Here is a 16883-nt window from a genome sequence, read left to right on the forward strand (position 1 = left end):
TCTTCAATACCCCCATAATAATACAGGTAAGTACCTAATATTATAGTATTAACCATAGCTGGGATTGACGTCCGTATAAGTCTGTTTCGTACACATGTACCTATAATAGTGAGTTTAAAAGCCGTCTCTACCGCCGCAGCTGAGTGTTGTGATGGTATAATAATATGGTTATTACATTACACGAATACCGTTGTCACGGCGGTACACGCGCGTTGTGCGAGCGAGGGGTGAGATGAAACGGACTGTTAATTTAAATTTCAATCGTCCGGGATGATTTCATGCGGTCGGCGGAGTTGGGAAGCGTATCAGTACGTCATGTAAATATTATTATTATCATTATTTATTATTAAACGTATTATACACAGAGAGATAGAGTAGAGGGTGTTTCGGTACATTCACATATATATATATATATATATTGTCTGCAGTACGGTCGCGTAGTATTTTGCGTGGTCGTGTCGCGTACGTATACATAATAATGTTACGTACATTATAAATTATAACGATGGTCGGTGGCAGCAGCAGACGATGCGATTACGAAGACGACGACGATAATAATAATAATAATAATATCACGTCACCGGGAATAAAATAATATGCACTCGAGGCTGCTGCGGGGAAAATCTCCAGCAGCGGTCTTGTTGACGCGTCACGCCGTTCGTTATGTGTACGTTACGCTATTATACGGCGTTATCGCCGGTCTCCAGCATCCGGACGCGGCGGCGGCGGCAGATCGTGCGAGCCGGCGCGCGCGTCACCGTTACGGCAGCAGCCGCCGCGTTGTCGTTCGCCAGCATCCGGCGAGAGCCCCCTCGTACGACGGGCGGCGGCAGCGACGACAACACGCGCGCGGCGGTGCGCGGGCGACGTGGTGCCGCGGCGTGGCGGCCGTTGCGACTCGCGACTAAGGTCGTGCGGCGAGGCGGTTTTTGTCGACCGGCGGCGGACGGGTGGGTGGAGGTGGCGGCAGACACGTAGCCCACCGCTGCCGCCCCACCAAGGCACCACGGGCACGGCGCGCCGCCGAGTGCCGCGAGTCGTCAGTCGTTCGCATACCGTCGTCGTTGTCGCCCGTCCGTCGTCGTCGTCCGTTGTCCGTCCGTCCGTCCGTTCGACGGTCGTTTGGTTTCGTCACATCGTCATCGTCGTAATACGCACACACACACACACGACGACGTCAGTGCCTTTTACCCGCCGCCGCCGATATTTAAAAAATAATAATAAACACGACCGCGAGGGGGACCCATACCACGGTCGGCGTGTTCCCGTTAACGTCCAGTCCAGTCCAGTCCTCGGCGGCGTGTGCGTGTTGGTGGCATTGTGCGCTCCGTTTGTCCGTGGGACCATGTCGCGTTACCGTCGTTTTAACCTAACCGCTACCGCGTTACCGTGAACTATTATTATACGGGTCGGTTTTTAATTTGAATTTTTTTTTCGCGCCGTTTCCGTCGTGTCGGCGGCGATCGCTGTCGGAACACCGGAGAGAGTGGGAGAGAGAGAGAGTGAGAGTGAGTGATAGCCGGACGGAATAATTAAAAACAACGAAAATAGCGAATTGCGTTCGGTCACTCGGCTGACATAAGCGCCGCGCGGGACGTGCGATGACGGCACCGACGTGGGAAACGTCGTGGTCATCGTGGTCATCGCCGCTGCCGCCGCCGCCGCCGCCGTCGATGTCGATGTCGATGTCGATGCCGCCACCAACGCCACCGCAGTCGCAGTCACCGCTGCCGCCGTCGCCGGCCAGACGACCGGTTTGAACCAGTTTGACGGCGCGTGAAAACTAAAATTGTTGTTGTTACGGTCGCGCCCGGCCCGTCAAGTTCGGCACCGAGCACGCGAGATGGCTCCTTTGGACGTGCCCCGGGCACTGTTGGACGGTGAAAAAGTGGTGAAATGGGACGATGTGAGTACCGTGATTTTAAAACGCATACTTAATACAATTGATAAAAATATCGTATCCGCTATTACCTAATATTATCGTTCGTCAATCACTATATAATTGATAATGCGTAAGCACGACGACGATGATGATGACGTTCGTGGGCAAGGATTTGTTGTATTGTGCTTATAATAATGATGCGTGTAAATTATACACATATCCAACGTGTATTATAGACCGATTGACGTCATCTTTTTATAAAAATATTATTGTAATAGTTGTTGAGATAATAATATATTATTATGTTTATAATATTATCACGAGTCGAAGCCCGTTATTGATAACGTAACGGTGGTGTGCGAGCAACAAGTAGTGTTTTCGTGTTAGAACGATGTACAGTCGATACAGAGACATAGTTATTACTTATTATTACTACATATTTTGTAGCTGTTATATCAGTATTGAAGTAGACTGAGTAGTAGTGATTGTAATTACATTAGCATTATTATTACTAATTGAGTAAACATGGATATTGGTAATAATTTGGTAATAATAATATGGTGATTTAACTTTTCAATAGGTACCTAGGTAATAATATAAGAGAGTGATGGGTAATTCGTGTTATACCTACAGACCTATATATATACCGTGCGTAGTATTTAATTTGTACTCGGTATTATATTAGTGTAAACTGTATTATACTATTACATATATATAGTGTAAATCCGTTGTTAATGTAAAATGTGTATACTGTATATATTAATAATGCAGTGTTTTCCGAACACGGAATTATTTACGCAACGGTTACGAGATGATAATAGGATATTCGAGAGAATAGAAAGTATATCGAAACATGTTACGATGTTATTATTATTATTACACACCACACTGCCGATGACATTTATAGTTCTACTAGGTCATATTTGTTATATTTTAATAATCTCACACGAATACACGATTAATAAAGTCAACGCGTGAAAGTGAGTGGGTTGTGGGCAACTGTTTCCACCGAGGTTTCCACGAAAAAGTGTTTTTGAAATAGAAAAACATTTACGCTTATACGAAAATACTTATATATATATAGATATATGATATATGTACTTATTTAACTTATACACGAGGACATATTATATATTATAAAGTATAAATATATATATATATATATAATAAAATATATTTAATTGAGTATGTGGTGAGCTTCCTCTTTATACACTAATAATCTTTTGTATTTCTTTGGTTGTGTTATTGTTTTTTACATAAAATATGCAGAATGTAACATTATTGTTTTAGTCTATTGTAACGTATTGTAATTTCAATAATCTTAATATAAAAATAAATATTTAACATATTGCCCATGGCGTTACGGCCGGTAACAGTATTTGAATGTATGCTTATATTACAATTAAATATTCTCTAAAAGCTTTTTTAACGCTCTGTTTTACTTAAAGTTAATGTGGTATCCGACATTCTGTTTTACACTATTATGCTTGAGGATTATAATATTATGTATTTGATTTAGTTTTTAGTTTGGTATTAGTGTAGTGGCTTATATAGGATGTTTTGAGGGGGGGGGGGCGGGTAAAATTTTAAAATTTGATAAACAAAAATATATATATACTCAAAACATAAAATCTAATTAAAATAATGTCAATGAACAAGTTAAACCAAAAGACTATATCCCATTGCCTGAAAATGTTTTACAAACGCTTCCTTTGTTTTATTTTTCATAATGAATTTTATCATTAAATTAAAATGGCCTTGAAATACGTGAACTTTTAACTTATAACCGGAACCTAACAACATTCTTTATTTCCAGAAAACGATTACTATCTTTCAGCATTTTTTCTTAATATATTTTATTTTATCTTCTATTTAACTGAATTAAAGTTTCATTTAAAAATAATATATAAGTAGTTACTGCAGTAAAGTTTTGTGTAAGCAATTAAATAACTTAATTTTCACCCTAAAAATATGTTCATAAATCAAAATCATATTAAAATTGTAAATATTTAAATATTTTTTGTAATCTTATAAATTTATATCTCACAAAAATGTGTAGGTACCTATTGTATTAGGTTCGCAAATTGAAAAGTTGTCATGATATTATACGTATTATATTTATGTGAAATGTGAATTAAGAAAAACAATGATACATTTTTTTTGTAAAATTGTAAAGATAAATTTAGAATGTTAAAGCTTCGGAACAGTCGTAACTAATTTTTTACCTAATCATGATAAACATTAAAGAATATTTTTGTCAGTAAAATAAATTCCAAAAATATTTTTCAATTAAATAATAAAAAAAAAAATTTAACAAAAAAAAAATTAACAATATTTTGCTATCCTTATAATCGAGGATTATGATCATAACAATAAAGCAGCCCCAAGACACAGCACTAAAAAGTAAATTAACAAAGTTCGTTGTTTCACGATTGGTCAATTAATAATACTTAACTAAAATAGATTAAGAATGCAAACATTATCTAATAAGATTTTATACTTTTAACAAAAATATACACATATATATATATATATATATAAAATAACAATTAACCACGTTTAAAAAAAAATAAAATAAAATAAAAATACATCAATGGTTTCTGTGTGTATTATATAATTAGAGGTACCTACAAAATCATTTAAGCACAAATCGTTTATACTTTATTTTACTTAAATTATGAATTCATCCAATTACAAATTTTTCGAAATGTTTAAGTACTTATCTATATCAATTAATATTATCTTTAAATAATATTTTAAGTCTTTGTGTTTAGTGATTACTTGACCATTTTATCAAGGTTTTATTAGAATTTCACAATACATGAAATGTTCAACTACAATCATTAGTTTTAAATAACAGCTGTATAGAGAGTAGGTACGTTTTATTCGTAAATATATTATAAGAGCTTGGTTAATGTAGGTACCCGCTTAATTTTACCGTCTTTTTAACTAGGTATCATTTGCGAAATTGAGTGACTCCCCAATTCATGTATTGCTATTTTTATTTTAATATTATTTAAATAATATTTGGTTAACAAGTAAAATTTTCCTCGTAACATGATAAAAATTGTAAAACATTTATTAAATAAATACTTTTTACATTAATTGTTCCTAAAAATATTGTAAATATAAGTAAATATATAAATCTATAGGGATGCGTAACGTATTTTGTCGGACCAAGTGATGAGAGCCATGCCATAATAATATACCTAATACAAGACTCGTTTTGACTGAACTTTATCGCACTATGGTACTAAATAAAACTTAACTGTAACGTACTATTGTATAGGTAGAAGTGACTATTCCACTATCACCACGTTCCGTTTAAACCATGTGTTAATAAAATATTATCATAATGTTCGAAATAATTGAAAATATTAATTACTTCACCATATAATCAAGTGGTTACTAAATGTAAATATTATTCAAAAGATGCTACATCTTGTACAATTTACTGTTTTCAAATGCTTATAATTTGCTTTGTAATTTAAATTTAAATTAAAGACCAAAATAATTTTACCTTTAAAGTTTTATAATGGGTCAATTCACTCTAATTAAAAAAAAAAAACTACGTACTCAAATAGGTTATTGTGAATTTTAAATTTGCGATGATGTACGTTTGTAAGACGGATACAATACTTTATGGGCGTGGCGTTCTCTTAAGTCATAGGGAAACGTTGTCGTTACTCGTCACCAGCCTTTTTCTCGGTGTATGCCGGCACGTTCAATCAAGCCGTTTTCACGGCGTCGTCATAGTTGTGTACAATATTAGTACCATGAAATTCTAGCGGAACGAGTGGTTTAAGTTTGTTACAATTATTTCCGATCCGACGAAATGCGTCACCCATTTTCCGAGGATTATGTTCCAAAGTAAGAAATACGCTATCATTTTAACTATTTTATGTACAGGTTCTTTATTGTAGGACTGGATAGTTGTAATTATTCTTACCCATTAAAATGATAAAAAAAATAAGCTATTATCATTTAAGGGTTAATACCAACTAAATTTATTATATATTATATACCAATATTTATTATAATTGTAACTATGTTGAAATTGTTGGTATAATAAAAATTCTGTATTGGGTGACGCCCACGCCCTTCTATATTATGTGCCCTAAATAATAGGTACGTTCCTATATATATTTGAAGGTGAAGGCTTGAATTATCGAAGAAATACTTCAAGAATATTCTTGTCTTTCGATCGGAAATTAAGTTTAGCACGTACTTTAAATATTTTCCACTAGAGAAAAATAACTGTAAACAGGTACACTGAAAAGTGAAAATCCTCTAAAACATACAATGTGTTTTAGAATATTTAACCATGGTTAAATATACAATTTGCCATAAAAAATATTAAACGAATACTTGGAAAACTAAATATTAACATTGAATATAGGTGATACTGTTATTTTGTAATCTATTGTACCTATAGTTTAGACAAATTATCAAGTGTTTATTAAATTGGAAAATATTTACGTTAATGTATCAAAAATATTTAAATGTCAAATTATTGATTTTTTTATTTAATATTTCATAAAAATAAATTTTAAAATAATTTATTAAATATATTTGTTTAATTTTGTTGGCGTACTAGTGTCACAATGTCATCATATGACATATACAATAAAATATAAATACAGTATAAAATTTAATATTTTATAAGATAAGTAGATTTTGTTTACTTGCTTAATAGTAAACCTAAGTATAAATTGCTAATTCAACTTTTTTCAATTTCCTTGAAAATTCTACAAGTTGTTATTATTCATTTTTATTTAAAACTGTTTATACATATATCATACAATAAGTGAATGTGATAATATTATGAAATAAAAAAAGGTTAGAAATTAACTATAGCAAGTATAGTATTAATAACCCAATTAATAATTCTCCCATTAGATAAATTTCAACATTTTTTTTAGACTTTATAACTTCCAATATTGTAAAAATGATTATTTAAAATATTTTTAAGAAACAAAATACTTAAAATTGTTAGTTTTAAAATACCTATGTAACTACAATTTGAAAAGTATAGTTTTTGAATGCTATTTTTAAATTTTTTTTAAGTAAATACTTTAAAGAACCAAACCATTTTATTTAATGTTTTGATTTCTGTATTATTTGATTATAATTTGACGTTTTAACAATAAGGTTACTTTTACATGTTTTTCTCGAGACTATTCTTTACTAAATAAAAATTAATCTCACCAATTATTTTTACGAGATGTAGTACCTACTTTGCTTTTAAATTTAGAATACTTGTGCACTATTAGTATTCCTATTGTTGACCATCTTTTTAATTTTAAGGGCTTTATTTACTTAAATATACAAAAAAGAACTTGATTATATACATACCAAAAACAAAACGGAATTTAAATTACTATTTTTAAATCCATTTAAATATCTACAGAGAAAATATAAATGGTTAAAGATTTTACAATTAAATCGATGTAAAATGTTCATTTATAATTCTTAATATTTTTATTATTTTTATTCTCGTTGATTATAAATAGGTAAAACATTTTAATAGTTATCATAAATATATGTTTGATATTTATAGTGATGTAAATTAAATTAATGTCAAGTTGAATGAAACAAAAATTCATTATTAATCAATTTCTTAAGTTATATAATATTTTATTTTAGATTTTAAAAAGTAGTTTTTATTAGAACCTTTGTAGCTATTATAAATTAAAATTTCGTTTTCCTTATCCGTGAGAAAATAAGCCTCTTGTCTTTTAGGTAAGGCATGGTTTACAGTACTTTATTACTCGTAGATGGTCGTTGATATAATACATTTCAGCAGTAGTTTTCTGAAATTGGATCCAATTCACACATTATTCATTTTCATTTAATAGAATTTTAATAGTTTTTTTAAAGAGTAGTTGGAAATGAATAATCAGTATTGGGGCTTAGATTACGATTACGATTTTCTATATTTTAGAATCTTGATAATTATTAAATGTACTTTTAGCTAACATGTTGTGTTATTTGAAGTAAAAAAATGTATAATCTAATATAATATTGTATACTTATTTTTTGTTTTTATCATTTCATAGTACAAAATAAATAAATGTTTGATAACATGTTAGTATTTATTTAATATAATAATAATAATACATTTTAGGTACAGCCAATACGTGATAATATTTAAAAATAAAATTGTTTTCAAGTTAGATTAGGTCATACTATGTTTAATAAAACTGTTATATTACTAATAAAAGTATTGGGTTACTTGATTAAAAATAAGTATACGATTGTATTAGTAATTTTTAATTTAATAAATAAAGTTTTGGTTTTTAGTTTTTAATAATGTGTGTGGAATTTGTCTAAGTTGTACTTATCTTTTCAGACAATATTTTTACGTTTTTAATTTATTATTAATTTAAAAAATATAATTTAATAATGTTGTTTTCAATTTCACATTTAATGTTTTCGTTTATACAAAATAAATTAAGAATTAAAATAGTAGGTGTATGTATAGTTCGAGTTTGTCTACCTACCTGTATCTTTTTTATTATATTTAAATTTAATTTTAATCGCAAAAATATTTCTTAAATTTATTTTTTATAATAATTTAAGTAATTATTATATAGCTATTAATTAAACTATGTATTAGTCACTGTATATATTCTATAGCTGTGGTAATAAATACATGGATTGATTTTTTCAAATCAAACAGGGTTTTTATTTAAGTATATAAAATCCTTATTTGTGAGAACATTTTACATTCTATTAATCTTGATTTAGCAACAATTTAAATTTTAATAAAATTAGGTGCATTATTTACAAAAAATAGAGAATTATATGAGAGAATGTTTTTGTTGTAGAGATTTAAAATAAAAGTTCACGATTTTGTAATGTCTGATATTCGTCCTAACATTATGCATTTACTTCTTGTGTTTTTAATTGTTAATTAAGTATTCACTTGCATCATCTTTTAATCATACTATGACGTTAATAATTTTTTGACAAAATAAACCATACTAAAGTGTACTAATTAATAACTCACTTAAATTATTTGATGATGTAGTCCCTACACTATATTATATCCTTAGTACCTACAAGTAAATATATCTTAGTATTTGAATTTGAAATAAAGCCATTTCTTATACAGTGTCACTGTTGAATATGTATTAATTTAATTTTGTTATTTTAGGTTGCCATATATTAAATTATATGTTGTATTTTATGTAATTTACTTTCTAACTATTTTAAATCTAGCCAATTTATTATTCCTGTATTGTGTCCATACCTCTATTACTATTTTCATGGATAATAGTACTTTATTGTTGGTTTAACAATTTTATTTTTGTTCAAAATTGTATAGGAGTATTTTACATTTATATGTATTAATTGTATATTCTTTAATTTATTGTATTGATATTAAATAAATTATATTTATTGATCATATTGTTTGTACAATTATGTGTATATTTCTATTCTAACAGTATTACAATTTACAATTGTATGATTTCATTTTTTTGGTGTTTACAATTTATAGTTATGTACATATCTAAATATATATTGTAGAATTTGATTTAACTATCATACATTAATTATTTGTTATATTTCTATTATAGTTCAGATTCTTAAGTATTATATAGAAAAATAGTATTATTCATACTTAAATAGATTTTTAAACATATTTTTAAATAGGCAGTCATTTTTAATAATTACAAAATTGGAATTATTGAATCACTATTGTTGTTATAAAATGTTATTTTATTAAGTTATTGGTCAAAAGTTTATAAAAATTTGACCACAATGGAAGTAAAGTGAAAGTTTAAACTTATGAAATAACAACAACTTATTACGAAAAATATGTATACTATACTAAATATCTATTAAATGTGGACTTTCTTCTATAAGAAATGATAATATATTTTTATTCTTATGAAACTATGTGTTTTAAATTTTACGTACCTACTCATATTCTCATAACATATAATTAATTAAGTTCATACGATAATTTATCATAGAATTAACGTTATATGACGTGCTCAAGTTGTTAGATATTTATCATACACGTGTAATTTTTAGATGAAAATAAATATAACGTTACAAAAATTATTTTAAGCAATTACCAATTTACTTAGAGGATCAAAATTTTATAAAAAAAAATACTATACATTTTATACTAAAGATGTACTTAGTTCTTAAATTTCTAAAGATATTGTTAAATTACTGAATTAAAAAAAAAAAAAAAAAAGTTTCTACTTAAAACCTGTATTAGGAGTCCAGTCTTTTTAGGTATTGGATATTTTATAATTTAATATTTATTAATCTTTCAAAAACAAAGGGTAACCTGAATCACACATTTGATTAAAACTTTTATATGTTAACTTTCTCATTACCTATTTAAACAATGTTAAATAGCTTAACTTAATAGATACTACATAAGTACTAAAAATGTTATCCGTTCAAATATTTAGTTCTGAAAACATGATTTATGTGTGATTTGTGAAAATAACATTTTCAACGAGATTTTTAAGTATCAATTGCCAATCAATATCCGTAGCTGATGTAATTTGTATATATTGAAACTTGTTTTATTTATTTTATCATAACATTAACTATTATTTTATTAAGTTCCTTCTGCAACTAGATATACATATTAATGTTTTGAAAACTTTTGTTTTAAGAATGTTTTAGTCAGTAGAATGTTTCACCAATGTACGAGTATTTATAGGTATATAACCAAATTTAATTTATTTTATTAAAATTACCTATTTAAAACTATAATCACATGGAAAATTGAGTATAACACTTTATATTTATATATTACCTATAAAAAAATAAATAATAACTTATACAATTATTCTATGAAGAATATAAAATAAATTTTAAATGTATGTCTTTAATTAACTTGATAATTTTTTAACACTTTTAATTTTCAATTTAAGAAGCCAAATAGGTTTTTGCAAGTTTATAATTTAACTTCTAACATTTAACCTATGCATTTTAATTCAATATGCTAATCTGTTATTCTTATTTGTAATTTGAAAATCTTAAAATTGTTAATTAAATTTTTTTTATTATTCAAAGTTTATAATACATTGAATTTATCATTTTTATGAACAAACTATGGTGACATTATCCTTAGATTTTTTGATCAAATGTGTACGTTTAAGTGTCTAATATTGAAATTTTAGTTTAATGCTTCAGTCTCTATATTATATATGTGTACCCTATCTTATTTATACATATACATATATTTATAAATTTATAATTTATGTATTTAATTTTAATATTTTTTTTCATAATAATTTAATATCATTAACAAATACATTTCTGTTTTATTAATTTATAATAATTAACAAACTGATATTGGCTCTAGATCATTTTTTGAATGCAATTTCATCGTCATTTTAAAATTTTTATGCATAACACAACTGTCTTCATTTTGAAAAGCGATTCAAGTTTTTGAGTTATTTTCCAGTTTCAGTTTAATTAATTTTTGTTGTTTATATTATTTTTTATAATGTAGATGAAATAAAATGTAACATAAACTATTGTAACTTAAAGCGTATATTATTCTTATTTAAAACTGTAATAATATAACGTATTAATTTTATTAGTATACACTGTTTACACACATATAATAAGTAACAGGTAAATACGTTTAATTTACTTGTTCATGTAATTGTGACCCAGTTATATCAATAATTTTAATATATTTATGTACTACTCTATTCAAATAATTATTTAATTATTAATTTACCATGTGTTATGTGTAGGTAAAAATTGAAAATTATATTTATCTCATACGATAATAATGATTAGATTTCATTCAATATTTATGTACCAATACGACGTAGTGTATGATGTTTTTTGAGTCTTAAACATCTTATATATTTATCAGATACCTATATAGGTATATAATATTATGTATTATGTATAGTTCATGAAGTGTGTATGCCACTTGATTGAAATCTATGTTCGAGATATATGCTATGAAATTATTAAAAAAAAACTTCATTAAAATAAAAAGCCTGTAATTTGGTATAGATAATTAATAAATAAAAGTAAAAAAATGACTGATGGTTTTTTTAAATACAATCAACTTTGTGTAAGCGGTTTGATAAGAAAATCTATCATGTGCAGACTTGTTCAAACAATATTATTTTTATTTTTCTGAAGATCGAGAAAAAAATTACTTGCCTTAACTCTGGAATTATTAGTAAATATCTAATTCTTAAAATATATTAATTAAAGAACAGAATAAAAAAAATATTTGATTATTATTACAATAAATCAAATACAGAGTTTTTTCTTTTTACTCATATAGAAATTAGTCAACCTTTAAGTTTATCATGTACAGTATATTATTATTATGGTAATAAAATATTTTTAATATTTTTTCAATTTTTAACGTTACATTTTTACATTAGGTACGATTATTTATATATTTTATTTTTCATAACTTGAATTTATTGTTGACATTTTTGACTGCTGTCCTTTAAAAATATAAATTATGCAATTTTTTATTTATAGAAATAATAATTAGATATATCTCATGTGTTTGAAAAGTAATAATATTACACATGTTTAGAAAATGTATATAATGTTTGAAGCGTGGACAATTGTTTTAATCTGTATTAGAACATTTAGAACCATAGCTACTTCGTTATATTATTATCTAAATAAGATTATTATATATACATATTATATTCTAAGATAATGTAACGTACACTGTACGCATTGCTGTTTTATCGTATGAACATTTATGTATAATCCGTTTTTATATTATTATTTTATTCCTTTTATAATTATATTTATACATCGAATTTGGAAATGATTGAATACTTGAAAATGGATGTGAATATAAATGTTAAATATACTTTATATTTTTTTTTACAAATAAGACGTGTCATGAATTAAAGCTTTGGCGCAGTTTGATTGAATGGCCGAAAATTGAACAGATAAAAATTTACAAAACTTTGTATCGATCATTACATTTTGTAATAGTTATTAAGTATAGGTATTCTTAAACGATTTAATTTAAACCAATATGCATTATTGTGATAATTTTTTTTATTATTAAATCGAATAAAAATACTGTACATATTATGTATATATATATGTATACATTTGTACAATAAGTCGTTGAGATAATAAACGATTTAAAACCATAATATTAGTCATTCAATATTAAAAATATAACCTATTGTTTATACTTTTCATCTAGCTTTTAATCAAAAAATTATTAAGCCCAACAGTTACAAAACATGACAACTGAACAGTCACAGCTCAACAATGTTTAAATGTATGTGATAATAGTAAATAATAATAATAATAATAAGATAACATTTTAGATTAATTTAAATATAAAATTCAAGAGGCCAATTAATTTTAATTACATAATAATTTAGGTGACCGTAAGTATGGTTCATCAAAAAATGAAAGAATGACTTACATAGTTACATAAATTATACACGAGACACTGTTAATATCGATAAGTTGCAAACTATCGTGATGATTTTGAGTACCTATAGAATTTAAATTAATGATTTTAATGTAGATTGAAAAAGCCCAAGATTTGGTAATTTACTTGTTCGATAAAGTTTTAGCAAGATCGTTGAATATTTTACATGCGTTTTCAAACAACTGTATTATTCTTACTAATCTACCACACGATGAATCAATAGGACGGGCAGAAACATAGGAAATTTTTTCATTGTGATTTAGTGAATTTGGTGATAATTGTATCGTGTGCGTTTTGATTTGATGAATTAGTAGTTTGAAGAGCCCATATTACTAATATCGAAAATAAAGAGTCCATACCCGAAGGTAAAAATTCATAAAACGAATGACGTAAACAACTTATACAGATAACAAAACAAATATAATATCGAACATAGCAGTGACTGAAAAGCGGCTCAATACCGAATTATACAGTAATTTCTTAAGAATATCTCTGATTTTAGACCTATCTTTAGTATGAATGCTATGTCAATTTGATTTAGTGAAGTTTGCCGATCTTCCTCTCTCGACAGCCTGTCACATTCCCAACAAAACTAATTTCCTTGTAGTTTCCTCGTATGTCTCATGTGTTTATTGATTTCATTTCTCCTATATTCGTTAATCGTTATAATATTCTTTTCTTGATATTACACTTTTCCAAAAGCCAATGTTTTATAATGTGCTTTAATTTACTACAAACTGTGGCGATGTCGTTCAATAACGAGACAAGGATAACAATGTGGATTCTCACGTTAAGTTCTGGAAAGGCAACGAAGTAATATAAAAGTATCAGTGTTAAGAATGTAAATCGGTGTATATCTCATAGTACATGTAGCAAATTGTTGAATATTCTCTCCTTTTGTGGATTTATGCTATGAATACCTTAGTAACTTTTGCGTGTGTTATAAAGTTATAACTTGTAACCAAAATGAGTAAGTTCGCTTATACAGAATAACTGCATACATGTTTACCTATATACGACACCACCAAAGTTATTAAAGTTTGTTTATTAGTGTATTAGATTTCAGATATTGTCCTTTAGACAATTTGTCAGGTTGGTTGTTTAACGAATAATCTACAGCGATTGGATTTAGTCCTTGAGTTTCCACTAAGTCCCCTGGATTACTGTTAAGAGATAATGACTATAAATTATTGCGTCTATCACTTCATCTAATTCCATTTGTATAATGTATTTTTATGTTTTTGTCATGCCCAAAAAATACTTGGTTAAGATTAATGTGTGGATTATTTTTCAACACAAATTTATATTTATTTATTTAAAATAAATGTCATTTAAGTTCAAGTACAGATATATTACAAATATATGAAATTACAACTATATTTTTTAATTTATAAATCATATAAAAATAATAAATAATTAATGCATAAACTTAAAATTAAATAATAAGTACCTACATATAAAACTGATATACCTACTAGTTGGATGACATTTATTAATAATGGAAAAAGTCTAAATTGGAACCATTTCCCAACTTCAAAATTCTCTCAAAAGGGTTATTCTAGCCATAATTGGTTCGGTGAGTTTTGATGTGAAAAGTGGGGCATGATCTTGACTTATATTACGTTGTATAGAAAGGAATAAGCACTAATATTGAGGAACAAGATATAGGTACAGCTATTTATCAACTTAAAAAGAAAGAAAATATCTCTGAAAATCTCCCTACGGCTATATACAGTATTGAGATTGAGAATATTTTAAATATCATTTAATGAATTGCTGTTGTTGTTATTTAATAATTTATAGATTTTTTTTACATTTCATATTTTAATTATAATTGGTATTACAGCATTAGTTTTGTATTACAATTTTTAATACATCATATATTATAACTTCGGTGTTAAAAATTTAAATTTAAATATTTATATTTTAAAATTATAATTGTTATAGTTGCTATAGTTTATACTTTAGTTTGTGAACCCCGTGGTTAGTCTTGGATTGTTAATTAATTACAAGAATCTCGACATATAGGCTTTCCTGAAAACTTGTAGGTATTTGAATAAACTTACTTAATTAGGTTAGTTGTATATAAAACACAACTTCATTCAGGTAATTGAAAGAAATAAAAAAATTGTCATTACAAATCAAAAATACATATCCCGGTCGTAAGAACAATCATTAAATATTTAAAAAATCAATAGTGAGCTAATGGTCACTATACTAACATGATTTAATCCATGATTGATTAAATATACTTTAATGAATTATTAAATTCACACTATTTTGTGTGACTCGGCAATAGTGTATTAATAATGTGTTAACACTTGTTTTAATTTAATTTTGGGTATTAACCATCATATATATTTTTCAGTTCGCTTGTTACCTACAGCGATTTTTCAAAAATATTTAAAAATTCTAATACTTAGATGTATTGTTATGTATTTTTTAATGTAAGATGGGGTTTAAAAATATTTATTTAATATATAATTCAGTTCCAGAGGAAAATAGAAATTTTGATCTCGCTGATTTGACTAAATTCAATTTTATGTACTTATATTAAACTATATATATAATATTGTATAGTAGATATGCTGCATATTATAGTATACAATATAATATAAGATATTAAATTATAATTTTATTTCCTATGAGTATATTAGAGGTTAGGTTTAGTATACTTGTGTAAACTATGAGAACTCTTGTTAATGGAAAAGATTTTTTACGCCTATAGCTATAGGGTGGGGAGGTTCAGGAGTGATCTTATTAAAGTAAAGTCATGCTGATTAATAACTTTGTTGAATTTAAAAACTATAAGATTGAAAAATCGGCTTTACGCCATCAAAAATATCAATGTTAGATTTAGTATAAGCATTCCAAATAGTTGATCCATGCTCAAAGACTGATCTAACTAAATCTTAATAGAGTAATTTAAACCATTCAAAGTCCTTAGAATTAGATTCATGGTGTTTAACAAAGCCTAATACTCGTAGATTTTTTACTACACACTTTATATATTTCTGAAAATTTAAATTGTGGGTTAGAGTACTAGATTTTTAATGGATGACACATTGCTTTAAATAGGTGTAAATTGTATGCGCTCACGGGATCTGTAAAAATACACTAAACGATATTTATTAATGTATAAGCCAGACATCAATTAGATAAGATATTTAATTCCTCTTTAAAAGTTAAACAGTCATTATTTAAACGAAAATAAATTTTTAGATCATCTTCAAAAAATCAGAAGTGCCATTTTTTGAAAATATATGAGATACCGTTAATGAATAAAATAAATAAGATTGGTGATAATGATAAATGATTTTGAGGAGTCCTGACAAAACTTTTATATGTATAATGTATATACATTATACAATATACATAGTTATATAGTCTTGCACAAGTAGTTAATAGTTATAGTGAATTAAAGAGTGTTTGCTACCTTATTATGTCTGATATACCGATTATATAATTGGTATTATAGAAATCTAAAACTGTATATATTTATAATTAATTATCAATAGTAAAAATTGTTCTGTTATTAATGTTTTATAAATTAATTTTATGAAATTTATATTT

General features: G+C 27.1%; 1 protein-coding gene across 1 annotated transcript in view; it reads left to right on the plus strand.

The window, feature by feature from the left end:
- Nucleotides 1–1027: 1027 nt before the first annotated feature.
- Nucleotides 1028–16883, plus strand: part of LOC114131412 (1-phosphatidylinositol 4,5-bisphosphate phosphodiesterase classes I and II) — a 46166-nt gene continuing 30310 nt past the window's right edge. Inside the window, exon 1 of the mRNA XM_027996614.2 lies at nt 1028–1906. Coding sequence (XP_027852415.2) covers nt 1844–1906 — 63 coding nt within the window. The 5' untranslated portion in view covers nt 1028–1843. The remainder of the gene's footprint in view (nt 1907–16883) is intronic.

This window comes from Aphis gossypii, chromosome 3, assembly GCF_020184175.1.
Source record: "Aphis gossypii isolate Hap1 chromosome 3, ASM2018417v2, whole genome shotgun sequence".
NCBI classification, from domain to species: Eukaryota; Metazoa; Arthropoda; class Insecta; order Hemiptera; family Aphididae; genus Aphis; species Aphis gossypii.